The sequence below is a fragment of the Taudactylus pleione genome, unplaced genomic scaffold, assembly GCF_031769625.1.
Source record: "Taudactylus pleione unplaced genomic scaffold, aTauple2 ptg000479l, whole genome shotgun sequence".
In the NCBI taxonomy this organism is placed as follows: domain Eukaryota; kingdom Metazoa; phylum Chordata; class Amphibia; order Anura; family Myobatrachidae; genus Taudactylus; species Taudactylus pleione.
Window position 1 is genome coordinate 4297170 of NW_028284881.1, and position 19679 is coordinate 4316848.

General features: G+C 44.3%; 1 protein-coding gene across 6 annotated transcripts in view; it reads left to right on the top strand.

The window, feature by feature from the left end:
* The window catches only part of KDM2B (lysine demethylase 2B), a 185638-nt gene extending 178383 nt beyond the window's left edge, over positions 1-7255 (top strand). For all 6 annotated transcript variants that reach the window (XM_088449175.1, XM_088449174.1, XM_088449176.1 and 3 more), the window contains 2 exons: positions 4090-4308; positions 5925-7255. In XM_088449175.1, coding sequence (XP_088305301.1) covers positions 4090-4308; positions 5925-6106 — 401 coding nt within the window. In that variant the 3' untranslated portion in view covers positions 6107-7255. The remainder of the gene's footprint in view (positions 1-4089; positions 4309-5924) is intronic.
* Positions 7256-19679: the final 12424 nt, after the last annotated feature.

Sequence of the window (19679 nt, forward strand, 5' to 3'; positions counted from 1 at the left end):
AGTGCTTCATCCCATGAGGAGGACAATGTACCGCGTGATTCATACTTTAAGGTTTCCTCTTAAGGTTGCGGGTAATTCCTTGGGTTTGGCAGTGAGCAGAAATCTTAATTTGGTGGACATCCTGGAAACTGAGATTCTGGAAGTTACCAATGCTGCTTTGTTATATCGTACAGTGAAGCATATGGTTTAATTTCTTTCTTCTGCAGATCTGGTTACCCAGGCATAGGTGAAGCCGGACTTAAGTTCCAAGTCCCGCACAGATTTTAGCCTCAGTGGGAATCTTAGTTGCTGGTGGATGCATCTATTTTGAGCAAGTCCGCCACCATTCCCAATCTTGGAGCTGCATTCCTTAAGGATGGGATAGATAAGAGGGTGGAGGGTCTCCTGCAATCCATTTTTTATGTGACTCCCTTAGGCCTATTATGCTTCCACGTGGGTGATTAATGTGCTGGATACCAATGGATGGTAGAGCTCTCTCAGGGCTTACAGCCCAATAGACCAAGAATAGAATTGCTTACCTTAGAGGAGCATTCTCAGGACACCTTAGAGCAGTGGTTCTCAAACTCGGTCCTCGGGACCCAACACAGTTCACATTTTGCAGGTCATCCCAGCAGGTGCACAGGTGTATTCATTACTCATTGACACATTTTAAAGATCCACAGGTGGAGCTAATATCTCACTTGTGATTCTGTGAAGAGACCTGGAAAACATGTACTGTTTGGGGTCCTGAGGACCGAGTTTGGGAACCTGTGCCTTAGAGTAATTGGATAATGCTGCTTAGGATGCTGATAATATGGATGTTAGAAGTTTGTCATTGGCAGTTTGTGTGCACTGGCCCCTGTGGCTGAGAAGTTTATATGGAGTCTAAGGAGCCTGTATTTTTAGTCCATTGGGACACTGCGCATATGCTTTTTAGATCTTGTTTTTTGTTAAGCTGGTTATTTTAATAGGATGTTATTTTCGTCCTTTGTGATTGTTTATTTCTTTCCTACCCTGTGAGGCTTTGGTAAAACATAGCTGAAGTGCTCCCAGGAGGCTTAGGTGGTAAGAACTACAGAAAGGTATTTAGAATTACAAGTGCCTGCACTCCTTCAGCACCCTCCATACCCAACATCTTCTCAGCCTCACCCAGTGCACTCAGAGGCAAGGATTTAATGGAAGTACAACAATCCTCTTTTTCTTTTTTCTTTTTTTTTCAATGAGGTCTTAAAAATAAATAAAAAATACCCGTATATACTCGAGTATAAGCCGAGTTTTTCAGCACAAAAAATGTGCTGAAAAAGTACCCCCTCGGGTTATACTCGAGTCAAGTGTAGCGCTGACCGGACGGAGTTCGGTCAGCGCTACACACTGCCAAACACACAGCCGCCGGAGCCGGCAGCTGCGTGTTTGGTGTAATCAGCAGCCGCTGAGAGTCTGTCAGACTCTCAGCGGCTGCTGCTGCTCCCACTGCGGGAGCCATCTTCCGGCTCCCGCAGTGGGTGATGGGAGACACGTCGTCATGACGACGTCTCTCCCATGCAAAGCGGTCGGAGGAGCGGACAGCGGCGGGACCAGGAGCGGGAGTTACAGGTAAGTGATTTTTTTTTTTTTATTCTTGTCACGTCTCGCTCTACTGGGGGGTGGGGACTACAGGGGGCACTACCAGGGGGCGATTACTGCAGGGGGCACTAAAAGGGGTATTACCACTGGGGGAACTACCAGGGGGGGATTACCACTGGGGGAACTACCAGGGGGGCATTACTACAGGGGGCACTACCAGGGGGGGATTACTACAGGGGGGGATTACCACTGGGGGAACTACCAGGGGAGGATTACTACAGGGGGCACTACCAGTGGGGGATTACTACAGGGGGCACTGAAAGGGGGGATTACCACTGGGGGCACTACCAGGAGGGATTACTAATGGGGGCACAACCAGGGGGAATTACTACTGGGGGCACTACCAGCTCCTGCCATTTCCCACACTAGGCTTCTACTCGAGTCAACAAGTTTTCCCAGTTTTTTGGGGTAAAAGTAGGTACCTCGGCTTATATTCGGGTCGGCTTATACTCGAGTATATACGGTAAGCTATGTTGTTTGTACCGCTATATATTAAAGTGTGCTTAATTGAACACCTATCCCCTTAAGGATTTTTGTATTTGTGCAATGTCAATAATGAGTAATGTATAGAACTCTTGTTAAAGGACTTGGGTTTAAACAGTTTAGTACAGTTCCATTGTTTTTGTTATTTTCTTTCCCAGAATCCCTTTATCTCCTCTCAGACTATATTATTGTGACAAGGAAAGCGGATGAGAGGGGCTTTACTGGCCATTTCTATTATATTTTAAGTTGGTAAAAATCACAACTGAAAATTAGTGCAAATATGTTCCTATAGCTCTGCGTCAGATGTTAGCGCAGGATGTCACACTAGCAATGTTACCAGGGGATCCGCTGGAAGATGCTGCTTTCAGATATTTAGCCCAGTAGGTAAAATATATTGCAAAATGTGGCTCTATTGAGGGTAAGATAAACTTAATAAAGTAATTATTACTTTGCACTCAGAGGGGCTGATTCAGAGTTGCCTATAATTGCTCTTGCATTGAGTGCACATAACGTAATAGGATTATTTTCCCCTTATAGAGCGGAGGACACATGTCTGTGACCAGACTGCCCTTAACCATATGCTTGGTTTCATAGCTGCCATTATCAAGGTGCACTTCAAGCAGTCCTATCCTTGGTGCAAAAGATCCGTCTGAAAACAGTCAGACTTGTACGCACAGCTTTGCATATCCACAGTTCTATTAATAAACCCTCTCGGCGTACAGCATGCCCTGTTACAGCCCACTTACACTTTACATCACCGTATTTGCTTACGCTTTGGCTGCAAAGCATGTGCAGTGCGAATACATGCAGGATTTCCAAATGGACTTGAGTTAAACTCTGCATCAGCCCTAGAGCGTAATCACTGCTGTTAGGGAACAATTTGTAGCTACGTTTTTTCTTTTCATGTCACAGTACAGTCACCAGAAAAATGCTCAGTAGTTAGAGCACCAGCTCTCATGTGCAGAGAGAGGCTCACTAGCTAGAACACCAGCTTTCATGTGCAGAGAGACTCACTAGCTAGAGCACCAGCTCTCATGTGCAGAGAAAGGCTCACTAGTTAGAGCACCAGCTCTCATGTGCTGAAAAATGCTCACTAGCTAGAGCACCAGCTCTCATGTGCAGAGAGGCTCACTAGCTAGAACACCAGCTTTCATGTGCAGAAAAATGCTCACTAGCTAGAACACCAGTTCTCATGTGCAGAGAGACTCACTAGCTAGAACACCAGTTCTCATGTGCAGAGAAAGGCTCACTAGTTAGAGCACCAGCTCTCATGTGCAGAGAGAGGCTCACTAGCTAGAACACCAGCTCTCATGTGCAGAGAAAGGCTCACTAGCTAGAACACCAGCTTTCATGTGCAGAGAGACTCACTAGCTAGAGCACCAGCTCTCATGTGCAGAGAGACTCACTAGCTAGAACACCAGCTTTCATGTGCAGAGAGACTCACTAGCTAGAGCACCAGCTCTCATGTGCAGAGAGACTCACTAGCTAGAACACCAGCTTTCATGTGCAGAGAAAGGCTCACTAGCTAGAGCACCAGCTCTCATGTGCAGAGAAAGGCTCACTAGTTAGAGCACCAGCTTTCATGTGCAGAGAAAGGCTCACTAGTCAGCACCAGCTCTCATGTGCAGAGAAAGGCTCACTAGCTAGAACACCGGTTCTCATGTGCTGAAAAATGCTCACTAGCTAGAGCACCAGCTCTCATGTGCAGAGAAAGCTCACTAGTTACGGCAGCCCTAAGTTTGCTCATAGCCTTTTCAGAAGGATAAACCTATAAATATGAATAGCCTATATCTTCCTGTGCGTGAGCTCAATTAAACATGGACTTTTTTTTTAATCTCTTCACTTTTTTTTTCCTTTCTAAATGTGAATACAATTCGTTTATCCTACAGTACTAATGCTCTCTTTTTACCATTGAAACAATGATTACTAGTTAAAATACAGAATGATTATAAATAACTAAACAAACTGCAGCTTTCTTTATACAATTTCATTATATTCCTGCAGGTCAGATAGACAACCGTAGCAAACTGAGGAATATTACAGACCTTCGTCTAGCAGGACTGGACCTCACTGACGCCTCCCTACGCCTCATGATTCGGCACATGCCTCTTCTTGCCAAACTGGACCTGAGTTACTGTAATCATGTTACTGATCAGTCTATTAACTTGCTAACTGCAGTGGGTACATCTACCAGGGATTCTTTATCAGAAATGAACTTATCAGGTAATGAGAGGTGCAGAGCAAAGGAGATTTTAAGTTTATTATATTAGATTATAATTACGAACCTTATACTTTAGGTGGCTAGAAATCCATATAATACATACATATACTCACAAACGGTTAAATAAAAAATGATTGGCAAGTTAAAAAACATTAAAAAAAAATTCTGTGAATACACTGTTACAGTATGTACAACAAATGTGAAGTAGCAGTTATACATGGAAGGTACAAGATTCTTGTGTTGCATTACTATGCCAAAATGTATAAATATTCAGATCCAATTAAACAAAAACATTCACAAATATTTGGTATCTTTAAAATTCCTTTTCTTATCTTTGATACTGGTGCGTAAATTTTAATGATTCGATATTAACAAATGTCAATTATTGTAGACCTGTTTTTCAGAATTTGATCAAAATGACTATAAGGGGTAAATTTACTAAGTGAGAGTTTTTAGAAGTGAGTTTTAAAAGTGATGTTGCCCATAGCAACCAATCAGATTCTACTTAACATTTAAATAGCTAGAAGATAATAGCTAGAATCTGATTGGTTGCTATGGGCAACATCACTTTTAAAACTCACTTCTAAACACTCTCACTTTAGTAAATTTACTCCTAATAGTCTCTATAAACCAATAATACAAGTTCGATGGGAACTTAGTTGCCTAGATCCTATTTTCTTCAGGGGAACGGCATAATATGTAAGCCTGCCCTACAGTATAGTTCTTTACCTAAACTAGCCAGGACTTAAAAATGATCAGTTTGTACCTGGTATTTATAAATTGATAATGTAGACATATGAGATGATGGTTAGTGTGGGCAAGTAATGAGAACTGCAGTCTACACTTGCCTCCTAAGATAGAAGGTTTTTCTATTTCTGCATGTTCAGCTATCAATAAAATCAATCTGCTAAACAACATAACAAATTAGTTAGGGATGATATTTGGTCTGTTGCATGCAATTCAAAATTTGGGAAACAAAAATAAATGTCCATAACAGTGAATGACTGACTACTTTTAGCTTGGAAATGCCCTATTGTTTACTTTATAACTTCTGTGCTGTTCAGACTCCTTGTATTTATATCTTTTAGTAGATTTGACATAAAGCTGCTCTCTGGACATAGTTGTATCAAAGCTGAGCTGTGTTGTAGCCAGGCCACCTTTTTTTTATCAGCTACTAAAGTTTTGCCTGCTTTAAAGACCAAACAAACTTATGGGCGAATTCAATGCGATGATGAATAGCCGCAGGAGGGAGCTCCCACAGCTATTCAATACCCTGCGCTGTTTGCCTAGTTGGGAATTGGTTAAGTCAGAGAATGCCGGTTCTCGCGACTTAACCTGGGTGATTAGTTGGAGAATGCCGGTTCTTGCGGCTAAAGTGCTGACCGTGCGGCTGTTAGCACCGCGCTAAGCCGGCAAACAGCTGTGCACCCAGAACTTTTGTCAGATTTGTTACACCGACCAAACAGCACGGTATATTGAATAGCTTCAGGAGCTCCCTCCCAGGTCTATTCAGCATCACATTGAATTGAATTTGGCCCTTAGAAAGATAAACCAATGTATTTAAAATTGTAAAGGCATCTAAATTTGGATAACACACTGATTCTGTCTTTATTTCCAGACTGCAATAACGTTACAGACTTGTGCCTGACGTACTTCAAACGCTGTGGCAACATCTGTCTGATTGACCTCCGATTCTGCAAGCAGGTTACTAAAGAAAGCTGTGAACAGTTCATAGCCGAAATGTCTGTAATTGTACAGTTTGGACAAATAGAGGAAAAGCTGCTGCAAAAGATCAGCTAATTTAAAAATAATGTATAAAATATTTGCCTTTAAAGCTGCACCTGAAAGACAATTTTGGCCTTAAAAGCAAAGAAGTTTGAGGTTTACCAGCCTCAGTTCTGCTGAAACTTCCTCCAATGGTTCCTCCAGCACCACAAGCACCAGCTGTAAAAGGTTGACACTGGAACAAAAGTTTAACCTTTCAAGGACAATGTTTTTCACAATCAAAGGGCATGTGCTTGGTAATGTTTATTGTATTGGCTCTTACACTGTTCAACTTTTGAGCTTTGTATGTCTTTAGAAGTGGACCATGCAGAACATAAGCCTTTCCGAAATCAGGCGGAAAATAATTTGTCATACATTAAGCAGAAATATTTTTGTATACGACTATTAGAAAGTTATATTTGCAAGGTATGATACCAGTGGTAATTTTCTGGGGACACGGGTTAAGGGTCAACTGCCAATCTTTCCATGTACAGTTAATTAAAACTACATTATGAGCCCATATTTTGTGTGTGACCACTTCTAAAGCATGTTTAACTTCGCTTTTTACATGGAACATGTGCATGCTGAGCAGACATGTATGTTTATTCATTTGATAAAGATCCTTTCTGCACATGAACATCCAGCATAGCATGAAGTTTTGTGGCCTCTTGAACGAATATATAGTGATGCAGGGCAAATCGATCAGGCAGTCTCCACTAATGTGCCATTGGACTATTTGTCCTAATCTTAGGGCCCAACTGTAACATACTTGCCTTCAGAAGTGCCATTGTTGTAAGGTGTTTTTCTTTTTTGTAGAATGCCCTCAACCAGATTAATCCTAGACTTTGTGTTAACTGTTCAAGAAAAGAAAAAAGTTTTACCACCGTTACCTGGCTACAGATTGTTATGAGTCAGAGCCAGCTCATGTACCAAGATCGTGGGTCTCTTCAAACACCACTTGTAAATCTCCTTTTGTAAAATAGATGCCCCTTGCACTGGAATTTAAGAGTGGGGTTATCGCTGTATAGGAGTCTAAGTAAATGCATTTACACCAATGCATTGCAAATCTATTCCACTCCTACTCCATGGAGTCAGATGTATACTTTTTTTAATGTAAGTAACGTTGTTGGAATTAAAGTGTATCATGTTTATTTATGGACACATTTATTAAAATCTTTTACTAAATCACTTGTTTTCATTTCAATTTTGAAATTTTATTATAGCCAGTAATTATATTATAATTATATTAACACACACAAGCTGTGTGGCACCTTTGAAGTCTGGGGAATAAAAACCCCTAACAGGTAATGCTGGGTACACACTGGATATATCGTTCAGTCCAACTGCACGTGTTTGTAAACAATAGATCTGTGAACAACAACTTTCACAGATATGTCGGACATGCTACATGGCAGATGCGATATACCACATAGATATATTGTTCACATCTTATAGTGTGTACAAACGACCGTATATTATGTTTGCAGCAAGAACCATTATAAACTACATCAAAACTGAGCGGGCATACTGAAATGGATTTTTTCTTTGGCTAGTCATATCGTGCAGCTGATTGGTAACTGTGACTGCTTACCAAAATCGGTCGGTAATCCGTTGTCCAAGTGTGTACCCCACATAAGAAAAGCCATTGACAAACATCATGGTGCATTTACTGGCAGAGAACAAAAAGAACAATTAAGGGTGTTCATCAAAGGTGCTGAATGAGTTATGGATTGTCATGCCTGAGGGTTGGTTTGGGCTGGAACAAACGTGGGAGGCTGAAGGAGACTTGGGAGACGATGACGTAATCTCCAAGCACAACTAAAGCCGACCAATTGGCAGGCATGCGGCATGATCTGGGTCATCGTGACCGGATCACGCTGTTTACACTGCAGGGTTTCACGAGTCGTTCCCGTGTTAAATTCTGCAAGTTACCTGGTTGGATTGCCGGGTCACTCGACCCAGGATTCCAACCCTGTTCCTTTTTACACCCAAAAGCAACCCAGGTTAACTCTGCAATAACACGGGTTTTAGCTCTGGTGTAAAAGGGGTATCAGTCTGGTTCGAGAGGAAGATTGCCTCATTACAAGATGTTAGAATTTTTCCAAGGAGTTCTGCTAGTTCAGCCTCCTTTTGTTACAGTAGCACCGTGGGATTTGTCTTTGGTTCTTAAGGGGCTACAACAAGCTCCCCCATTTGAACCTCTAAACCAGGGGTTCCCAACCACGGTCCTCAAGGCACACTAACAGTCCAGGTTTTAAGGATAGCCATAGTTGAGCACAGGTGACTTAAATAGTACCTCTGTTATTTTTATTTAACCATCTGTGTTTAAGCATAGATATCACTAAAACCAGGACTGTTAGTGTGCCTTGAGGACCAAGGTTGGGAAACACTGCTCTAGACTCTGTAGATTCGAAGTGGTTGACAGCGAAGACTCTTTTTCTTCTCGCTATCTCTTCTACTCGCAGAGTCTCTGATTTGACAATGCTTTCTTGTCACGCTCCATTTTTTATTTTTCACCAGGATAAAGCTGTTCTTCGTACAAAGGAGGGTTACCTTCCTAAAGTAGTGTCCAGTTTTCATGTAAATGAAATTGTAGGTCCAGCTTTTTCAGGCTCCAGATCTTTCTGTGGGTGAAGCCTCCCTGGATGTAGTTTGTGCTCTTCGTATCTATGTGGAGCGCACAAACTCTGTTAGAAAATCAGATGCTCTTTTTGTATTATATGGTTTTCACAAACGAGGATGGCCAGCTAATAAGCAGACTCTGGCGAGATGGCTACGCATGACTATCTCTCAGTTCTACACACAGGCTGATCTCCCTGTCCCAAACACAGTGACAGCACATTCTGCTTGGTCTGTAGGGCCATCGTGGGCATTTAGTAGTGGTGTCTCTTCTGAACAATTGTGCAAGGCAGCCACGTGGTCTTCTGTCCACACTTTTTTTTAGGTTCTATGCCTTTGATACTTTTGTCTCTCGGGATGCTTCCTTTGGGTGACAAGTTCTTCTCCTTTTTGCTCATGAGCGTCCCCCACCCTCGGAGAACTGCTTTAGGACATCTAAATGGTATCCCTGTGGATCCCTATGAACCCTGAAGAAGAAATATAGAGTTATGGTAGACTTACCTAGATAACTTCTTTTCTTTGAGGTCCACAGTGCACCCACCCTCACGCACCAGGCTGCATGGGTAATTTTTTCTTTCGGTCACAGATTCCCTCATTTTACATAAGAGTGTTTCTGGTGTACGATTGCTCTTCCTCCTCTTTCCTTCTCCTGCCTTGAGGCTTGTTAACTAAACTGAAGGCCTATGACTAGGGGCGGGGTATATATGGAGGAGGACCCGAGGAATCCTGGGAACTGAAGCTTTAACTGTTTGGTGTTTGGATCTTTCCAACCATAATATCCCCATGGTATCCCTGTGGACCCTATAGACCGAAGATCTAGATCAATCTACCATAACTCTAATTTTCACCACAGCCCCTTGCATCTCACAACAGGCCCCTGCGTCTTACCACAATCACCTGCTCACTTTTGCACTCTGCATCTCACTAGTGTCACCATAACCCCACCTGCTGCTTGCCCTGCAGCTGGCTGGGGCCTGGCCATTGGGATGTGTTAGGAAGGACAGGGAGGATCATGGATGAGAGATTTGTATTGCAGCTACAATAAGCATTATCAGCAGCAAGCCCAAGGGGCTTGGGCACCTGTGCATATTTCCGCAGCCTCGATGTGCTCCCCTCCCCAGCTGTCAAGTAAAAAGTTCCAGCTGCCAAAACGTCTGGTTTCTTTTTATCCTATTCCAGCAGCTGATTGAGCTAAATGGGAAGTTCACCCAGCAGTGGATTCCCACGTGACACGTCTAGTTTAAAGTTCTACTTTACCTATTCCTACAGCATCCTCCTTAAAGGAGTAGAAGGATTGAAGCTTGCCTCAAATCTGTGTATTCTCTTACAGGAGCTATTACTCGTCCAGCCATGGCTACTGCCTGGGTGGCCAAGCCATTGAGAGCTGGGCAGATGCTCTAGAGAACTCATTTCCCTCTGATGCTTCTCGGGAACAGCTGTCCTACATCTTGCACATCAGGAATGCAGCCTCCTATTTAGGAGAAGCGGCTTTGGATACTCGTCTCTTAGCTTCCAAGGCATCTGCTACTTTAGTGGTAGCCCTCCTGTATCATTTGGCTTCATTCATGAAAGGCTGACACGGACTCTAAGAAGGCCTTGGAATTACTGCCTTACACTGGGGAGATCCTGTTTGTCCCAGAGTTGGACAAGATTGTGGCTACCTTGGCGGCTTCTAAGACTGCTTTCCTGCCCTTAGCATCTACACCAAGGCCTCGGATGTTGTCCTTTAGGACCTTTCATCCTGAGGGAAAAGCTAAAGGTCAGTCCGTTCCACGACAGTCGGCTTCCACAAAGGCCTCCAAGCCCAGGACCAAGCAGGCCTGGGCTACTAGAGGTACAACTGCCAAATCTGAGAACAAACCTTAAGCTTGATGGGGGCTGGCCTTCCCCTGGGGGATCCCAGGGTGAGAGGCCGGCTTCTTACGTTCGCCCAGTTCGTGCGTCAGACCACCATAGACGCCTGGGTACAAGAAGTGGTCTCACGGGTACGCCCTCTCATTCCTGAAATGGCCCCCCCCAGCAGTTATTTTACACAGGCCCTCCATCAGACCCGAGCATAGCCCTGCTCCTCCCACGGCCATTCAGTCCTTGCTGCACTCGAGGGTGATAATTCTGGTCCCATTGTCACTGCGAGGGACCGGTTATTACTCTACCCTTTTCTCGATTCAGAAGCCCAATGGGTCTCATCGACCGATCCTCAATCTCAAGTCTCTGAACAAGTTTTGTCAGAGTGCCCAGGTTTTGTATGGAAACCCTCCGCTCTATTGTCCTAGCTATAAAACCTGGGGACTTTGTGGTGTCTCTGGACATTCAGGACCTACATGTACCTATAGCGCCGTCTCCTCAGCGATATCTCCGGATTGCTGTCCTACAGCAACATTTCCAATTTCAAGCACTGCCTTTTGGGCTTTCTACAGCTGCGTGGGTCTTTCCCAAGATCATGGCAGTTATGGCGGCCCACCTTCGTCGTCAGGGGGTACGGCTACTCCCACACTTGGACGACCTCTTGCTGTTGGCACACTCTCCAGAGGGCCTTCACTGCCATCTTCAGATAACCAAGGCCTTTCTACAAAAACACAGCTGGTTGATCAATTGGAAAAAATCTTCCCTGACCCCTTCTCAAAGGATGGTACATCTGGGAGCCCTTCTCGTTCTCAAGTTCAGAAAATCTTCCTGACAGCAGACTCTCCGCACTGCAGCAACAATTGCGCAGGTTACTCCACAGTCGCCGAGTGTCAATTCACTCAGCAATGCAGACCTTGGGGTCCATGGTATCCACCTTCAACATGGTGGAGTTCGCTCAGTTCCTTTCCAGGCCCCTACGACATCTAATCCTCTCCAGGTGGAATGGGCTGCCCCATCTGATCAGATCCCAGATGATGGTCATCTCTCCGGAAGTTCGTCTATCCCTCTCCTGGTGGTTACAGACGTCCCACCTAAACAAGGCTCGCCCATTCTGGATCCCAGATTTGGTGCTCCTTACCACAGACGCGAGCCTTTGCATGTGGTGTGCAGTGACCAGCCAGTACTCCTTCCAGGGTCTTTGGACTCCCACCGAGGGGGTTCTACCAAGCAACGTCTTGGAGCTCCGAGCCATCTACAGAGCCCTCACTCTGGCTCAGGACATTCTTCAGGGCAGGCCAGCACAAGTACAATCCGACAACGCCAGTCGGGCGGCCAAGTGGCACGCATTCTCACGTGGGCTGAACGTCAACTCCCAGCCATCTCTGTGGTGTTCATCCCGGGGATTCTCAATTGGGAATTGGATTTCCTCAGCTGTCACGACGTGCACGACGGGGAGTGGTCTCTACACCAGAGGTCTTTCAGCTCTTGGTGGACAAATGGGGTCTCACGGACGTGGACCTCAAGGCCTCATGACACAACCACAAGCTTCCAGTGTACGGGTCCAGAACAAGAGACCCCGAAGCAGCCTTCGTGGACACCTTGTCAGTGAAGTGGACCTTCCATTTGTCGTACCTCTTCCCTTCAGTCTCCCTTCTTCCTCGGTTCCTTCGGAAATTGAAGCAAGAAGGGGGCACTGTTTCTTGTTGGTAGCTCCGGCTTGGCTCAGACACCATTGGTAATCTGATCTTCAAAGTCTCTCCTTAGATGCTCCTCTCCAACTTCCTCAACGGCTGGACCTTTTGTCTCAGGGTCCCTGTCTACATCCGGACTTGGCCCGTCTGAACCTTAGGAGGGATGTCTCAAGAGCCATGCCGTCCAAGACAAAGGGATTTCTCGCTCCATTGTCCAGACCATGTTCAGAGCACATAAGCCGGCCTCCGCCCAGATCTATCACCAGGTGTGGCATACATACTTCCAGTGGTGTGCTACCAGAAGCTATGACCCTCAGGTTTTTTGGTTTTCTCAGATCCTTGCCTTTCTTCAAGCTGGATTGGATCTCGGATTCTACCTGGCCTATGTGAAGGTACACGTCTCTGCTCTGTCCATCTGGTTCCAGCGCAGAATTGCTCCACTGCCGGATGTTCACACCATCCTCCAGGGTGGCCTCCGTAAACAACCTCCCTTTGTCCCTCCTGTGGCTCTGTGGGATTTGTCAGTGGTTCTCCATGCACTTCAGGGGCCTCTGTTTGAACCCCTAGACTCAGTAGACCTCAAATGGCTCACTACCAAAGCTTTTTCTTCTGGCTATCGCATCTGCCTGTAGGGTGTCAGATTTGGGGGCGCTCATCTGTCGCTCCCCATTTCCGATCTTTCATCAGGACAGGGCTGTTCTTCAAACTCGCCCTGGCTTCCTTCCCAAGGTGGTCTCTTGTTTCCACATTAATGAGGAAATTTTAGCTCCGGCCTTCCAATCACCAGACCTCTCGGCAGGTGAGGCCTCCTTAGATGTGGTCCGTGCTCTGAGGATCTACGTGGACCGCACTGGTTCCATCAGGAAAACGGATTCCTTATATGTCCTATAGAGGGACTGAAGGGCTGGTCAACTAACAAACACTTTCCTGTGTCGAATACAGTATCTGCGCAAGTTTTACGCTAGTGTCGCCATGCGCAATTATCGCACATATGCGTTATCGCGTGTTTTGTAATTGGATAGGGCAAAAAACGTTTTATCACGACGAATTGAATACCGCCCTATGTAGGAGAAAAAAAACAAGGCTGTCTCAAAAAGTACAACTGCAAAGAATACTAAGGATAATGCATAAAACCAAGTGTTGATAAAAGAAATAGATGAGGGTGATGAGAGAGATGGAGTAAGGAGGAGGGGGGGGGGCCCCACTGGATACATCATCTAGTGTGTGTGTACATAGAATATAATTGAATTAAAAAAAAATAGAAATGTCTATGGGACAGTTGTAGATAAATTAAGTTTGTTTTAGAGATGAAACACAGGACCTTTCACATTTTAGACAAGGGGTGGGCAGTTAGCGCCCCCCCCCCAGCTGTTGTGGAACTATACATCCCAGCATGCCTTAGTCTGGTAGAAATGCAGATTTGGGAATTTAGGGACTTTACATTGCCAGTAGTCGGGACAGAAACTCGTGATTACAAGATAACTGACCAACAATGGCAGAAGTCACAGCAAGATGAACAACCAAATATATATACAGTTACAACAGAATGCAAAATGGATAATGGCAAATTCAAAGAGCCTGGCAGCTGGCATCTTACTTAAGTCATTCATGTTGGGTTTAGTGGATGGCACATCTTCCCATTATTTTACAGCCTGTATTTTTATCTCTTTACACGTATGTTTAATGTATACGTGGCAGGTTTGCTTTAATTATCCTACTCTAAGTTATTTGTAATAACGTACTACTTATTGAAAGTGCACAGTAATCATGTGAGCCTTCATGTAATGTCAATAGGAGTATACATATCTCATAAAATAATGACTATTGTGTCTGATATTGGAGAACATAAAAATGGCTTTACAATGGACTTTGTTGGTACATCCAGGAATTCACAATGGGATCATCTAGAGTTTAAAAGATTTGTCAACTGTCTTTTTTTTTTTTTTATCAACGGCTGCTTCTGATTGGCTGAGTGCATCTAAATCCCACTTCTGCTAATACTATAGTAATGTCTCTGCTGCTATCAGTTTGCATTATTACAGTGATATTTTCAATTGGTCTGCAGCAATAAACGTTAACTTTCATTTTGTCTTTACATCTTGTTCTAATTTCCTATTATATGGTAAATGTAGAATTATTAGTTAATAGTTACACTGTCTAGCTAGGTTTTATATGTATGAATTGTGCACTGTAATTTTAGCTTTTACTACTGCCACTATAAAGCCACATCTCCTGCTGTGAGCCAGGTGCATATACTACGGATCTCCCCTGGTGTAAAGCATCGGCTTTGGCTACCCTTGCAATGCTGGAACACCCTGTATTAGCTATGCAAGCTAAGCACAATGCTTCTTATTTGCAGTGCATTTTTCACTTGCAATTTAGTAGCAAATTCTGTCCAACTGTACATAAGCCCCAATATTTGTCTTGTATAATGTGTATCATCAGTACAAGTGCTTATGTCAACTTGTATATGGGATGAGAACAGCTTCATTTCAGTTGCTGCCACCACACAACAAAAGGACTAGACCCAGCCGTGATCAGTGCCACAGACATAGGTAGCCCATAGCAGATCATATGCCTGCTATAGGGCACAGCTGAATAAGCTGCCCTGCAAAATAAAAATACAAATTTCTCATAGTGTAATTAATATTAGTAGTGGAGTTCTACTTTTCCTGTGCATTTGTATCATGTAAATAGCGAGAGAAGAAGGTATATTCAAGTCACCATTCAGCAGAGTTGAGATTGTCATTTCTTCTAAACAATCTTTTATTATTCTCCTAGAACCCCTGTGACAATTTTATTCATGTCTAACAATCCTCTCATAATACAACTTGGTGGCAAGTCCCTAGTGCAGGGGTGAGCAATAACCCCCCCAGTTGTTGTGGAATTATATATCCCAGCATGCCCTGTTACAGTTTTGCTATTTGGCCATGCTAAAACTGTTGCAAGGCATGCTGGGATCTGTAGTTCAACAACAGCAGGAGGGCCGCTTATTGCCCACCCCTGGTTTAGACCCTCAACAATACCGCCTCTCATTCCTACCTTTCCATTCCACTTGCAAACTGGATATTTATATTTCTTATGATGTATGTATTTAAACAACATGTACAGCGCCCTCTAATGAGCTTCCAGGAACCAGTAATGTCACAGCATGTATGGCGGGTTTATCCTTTATTGGCTAGTGCACAGACGTAGTGAAATCCATCATGGGTGGAGAGAGATTAATGCACTGACTGTAGGGATTTAAAAACACACTGTGTCCATGTCATGCAGTCCACAAATTACATGCTTCAACGTAATGCTCGTCTGCCTATATTTTGGGGCTATTCACAGAGGAACATTGCTGAATATTGATTGAATAGAGATTTAATAGAAAAAATCCATAATTCTTCCTGAATTTGCTTTATGGCACATTTACTACATGGATCAGCTGACAGTGGGCCTGATTCAGACCCGGTCACAAGCGCTGAGCACTCACAACCGTGTCGATGGTGGCCCACAGCGCATGCGCACGACGGAGCCGGCTCCGTCGTGCGCATGCGCGAGACCCGGCTAGCGACTGGCAATCCGTCGCTCCGGGTCTCGCACCAAAGGGGGCGAGCTGTCGATGTTGAGTGACAGCTCGCCCCCTTTGGTGGGCGAGCCGAGGGGGTGGCCGCCCAAACAGAGGCGTTCCCATGTGAACGCCTGCCGTTTGGGGGCGGCCCCACTGACATCACGAGTGATGTCAGTGGAGAGATTCCGGCTCTGTTAGAGCCGAAATCTCTCTGGGGCTTGCGGCCACGAGACCCTACCACAAGGGTCTCGTCGCAAGCCCGGTGGTCGCAATGGTCTTGACCATCGCGACCATCAACCTGGCCGCTCGCTATAGCTGTGGGTGGTCACCCACAGCTATGCGTACGGCCAGGAGGCCGCACAAAAGAAAGAAAAAATATGCCCTGATTCAGAGCGTCCGGCTCTGAATCAGGGCCAGTGTTCTCTTGTGCCCGTATCTGACAGCCCTGACTAAATAATTCTGCTGCCTCTTTTGGAGTTTGAAATATCTGTAACAGTTTCCATAGGTTTGGAAATGCCGCAATATATCCAATAAGGAACTTGTTCCTTAAGCCGTCCTTTTTCTTAATAGACATTCTCTCTACTTCCTGTTGAATCTGAGGCTGGGTAATGGCCCCCATACACTATCCGATGGATTGCTGGATCCTGCAATGGGATTGGCAATACCGATCTTCCGGTCGGAAATGCTGACCGGGGGCCATCAATCCGTCCGCGATCCGTTGGAGGGTCGGTGAAATTATACATGCTAAATTTCACCAACTTGCAAATCATGATCATATTTTGATCATGATCGGCAAATCGGTGAAATCCAACATGTTGGATTTTTACCAGAGCCAGTTTAAGGGGGGTGTAGGGTTAGGATGCCGGCGTCGGGAATTTGACCACCGGGATCCCGAGTGCGGCATCCCTTACCCACCCTATGTGGCTATGTGTGTGTGTATTAATGTGACTGTACGTGTGTATTAGTGTGTGTGACTATTTGTGAATAAGAGTGTCTGTTTGTATGCATGTAACTATGTATGTGACTGTGTATATGTGTGCAACTATGTATTTGTATATATGTGTGACTATGTAAGTGTATATGTGCATGACTATTGGCAAGATGTGCTAACTGCAAAGTGCGGTCTATTTTCAGATATTTGACCACATTCCCCATATGTATCAAGCTCTGGAATGCAAAACTTTCCGGAGCTTATACCAGATACCCAACGCCTTCTACAGATGGCGTTGCCTATAACTCCCCAAAAGGGCTACAATAGGATCCCTCCCAGCAGCTGCGCATGTGCAGTAGGATCCCCAGGTCATAAACCTGGAAGTCCTCAGATCACAAAGGACAGCTCTTATCGGAATAGCCGTCCTTTGCATAAATCGCAAATCTTCATGCATACGGCGTTAATAAACGATACTGCATACGGTAAGTGTCGGAATGTATCGCATATAAATATGTATACATGATACATGCTGCCCTGTGTAAGTTTGCTTACCCCCTCAACCACCCAAATTTTGGTGGAACTGTTCTGCTTTTTGGGGGGAAAGGTAGGGAAGGGAACACTCTAGCCTGCTCTGCGAGGCTGGGAAAGCTATTTACACACCTCCAGTGTGACATGAAATGGGGGTGTGATATGTGGCTTGCTAAGAATATGATTAAAAATACCATGTACCTCTCCACTCCAATATTATTCATGTTTGTTTACCCAATAAACAGCCCATTATTTAAATATTCCCTACTTAATACTTTGAATATGCGACTTGTGGTGTTTGGTAACATGATTACAGACTTGCTGTAAGTTCGAATAAAAATGTAGAAGTATTTTGCAGCAGACTGTAGCTTCATCTCCCACATGTTCATTGGAATATACAGCAAGCCCCTCCATCAATGTATCTTCTATCTTGTCAAAGAAATATGCAGCACTAAATTGAAAGACATGGAAAGGTCCCTATTTTTATACACCATTGTCTGAGTATAGTACATGTATAAAAGGGAAGAGTATCAGTGCGTAAAGTCCTATTGTATTACACAATGTATCTAAAAATGTTGACCTATGTAGAGATGTGTGAACCCTGTGCTTTTTTTGTGGTGGTACCAATGGCTACACAGTACTGGGCCTTTTTTAGATCTAATTTTTAATTCTTACAACTTGTTCCAAAACCAGGAAGAAAATAATAAGCATCTGCACACTAATCCATCATTCTTCTATCAACTTGTAACTTTAGGTGTGTATCAGTATCTTGCCTTTGTAGAACAACTGCAAACTGACTTATCTGCCTCCTGCCATATATATGTGCAAATCTTTGTACAGGGTGGTCCAACAGTCTCCATACATAAGGAAAATTCCATGCATAGAGAAAATGATCACTTAACGTTCATCAGTTGACATGCGCAGACTACCGTTTCTTGTTTGGTCTATAACACTCCCAGTTGTCTTGACCTTCCCAGTGTTGTGTGTGTGATGTTTTTGCCAGGTTTCCTGTTAAATTTTGCGACCGCTTCCAGTTCCAGCCATCAGAATGATTGGTGGGAATTCAATTGTTTTGAGCGTCAATTAATTATCGCACTTGTCGCACCCAAAAGCACACTACCATTTGGGCACACAAACTACTGACTTTTCGCACATTTCTGCTCGTCTGTAGAAATGTGTGTAGCTGCGGCACTCGGGTTCGATAGGAGCAACAATCGAATTGTTCCATCGGCAGGGCCGCAACAAGGGGGGGGGGCTAGAGGTGCACGTGCACCGGGTGCCGGAATGCAGGGGGTGAAAAAGGGCTGACTCACGGTGGCTTGGGGGCTGCAGATTCAGAAAACGGACATCCAAAAATGACCACTTCTTAGGAGGAGACAGATGCTAGAGGTCCTTACTGGACCTCTAGTGTCTGTCTCCTTGGCGGCATCCATTTTTGGTTGGCCGTTTTCAGCAGATTCCATGCGTACTAGCCGTCCGCATGGACTCTGCTGAAAACGGTCATCTAAACATGGCCACCATCAAGGAGGAGACAGACACTAGATGTCCTACTGGACCTCTAGGGTCTGTTAGGCCAGCGCAGATGCCAGGAGAAGATGCTGAAAGCTGCATCTTCTCCCGTGAAATCCCCTGGCAACGAGCATGTAACCCCTGGCAACGAGCATAAACCCCATAGCAATGAGCATGAAACCCCCTGGCAACGAGCATGGAACCCCTGACACCAAACAGGTAATTTTAAAGTAATTAGAAGCCTTACCGTGTGCATAAAATGGTGTTGGGCAAATATGTAAGTGGCACTTTTGTAATAGGCATTACAGTGTGTGGAATAATGTAAGTCACTATACCAGGGACGTTTGACTAGTGCACTGCCTTATGGAGGAGCAAGGACAAAATCCAGGTACGGGAAGGGTGGGGGCGCAAAATTGCTGCCTTGCATCGGGTGACAGATATCCTAGTTTCGGCCCTGCCATCGGGCACCCATTCATTACAGTCGCGATAAAACAATCCCCCCCCCTATATGTTTTTCTATTAACAAAGGCATTCTTAAAGGGTATCTGCATTTTGTGAATATCAAAATTCACTTTTATCATAACTTAATGTTAAGTGTTAATTTTTAGTATGTATGGAATTTTCCCCAAGTATGAGGACTTTTGGACCATCCTGTATTTTCAGTTAGTGTTAAAAGGGTCATGTTGGCACCTGCATATACAACATTTTTTATTTTTAAATTACACAAGATTTTCTTTACTCTTTGCAAATACAATGAGCTCTGTAGCCACAGGACCTAGCCAGGGTTAAGGTTTTGTATGAGAGTTTTAAAATACAATTATTAAGTTTTTTTTTTTTTTTTTTTAGGGGGGGGTCTCAACTTTTTAAATAAACTTGAAATAGTCTGCTAATTTGAATACTATTTTTTAATATTTTATAGATATTGACAAT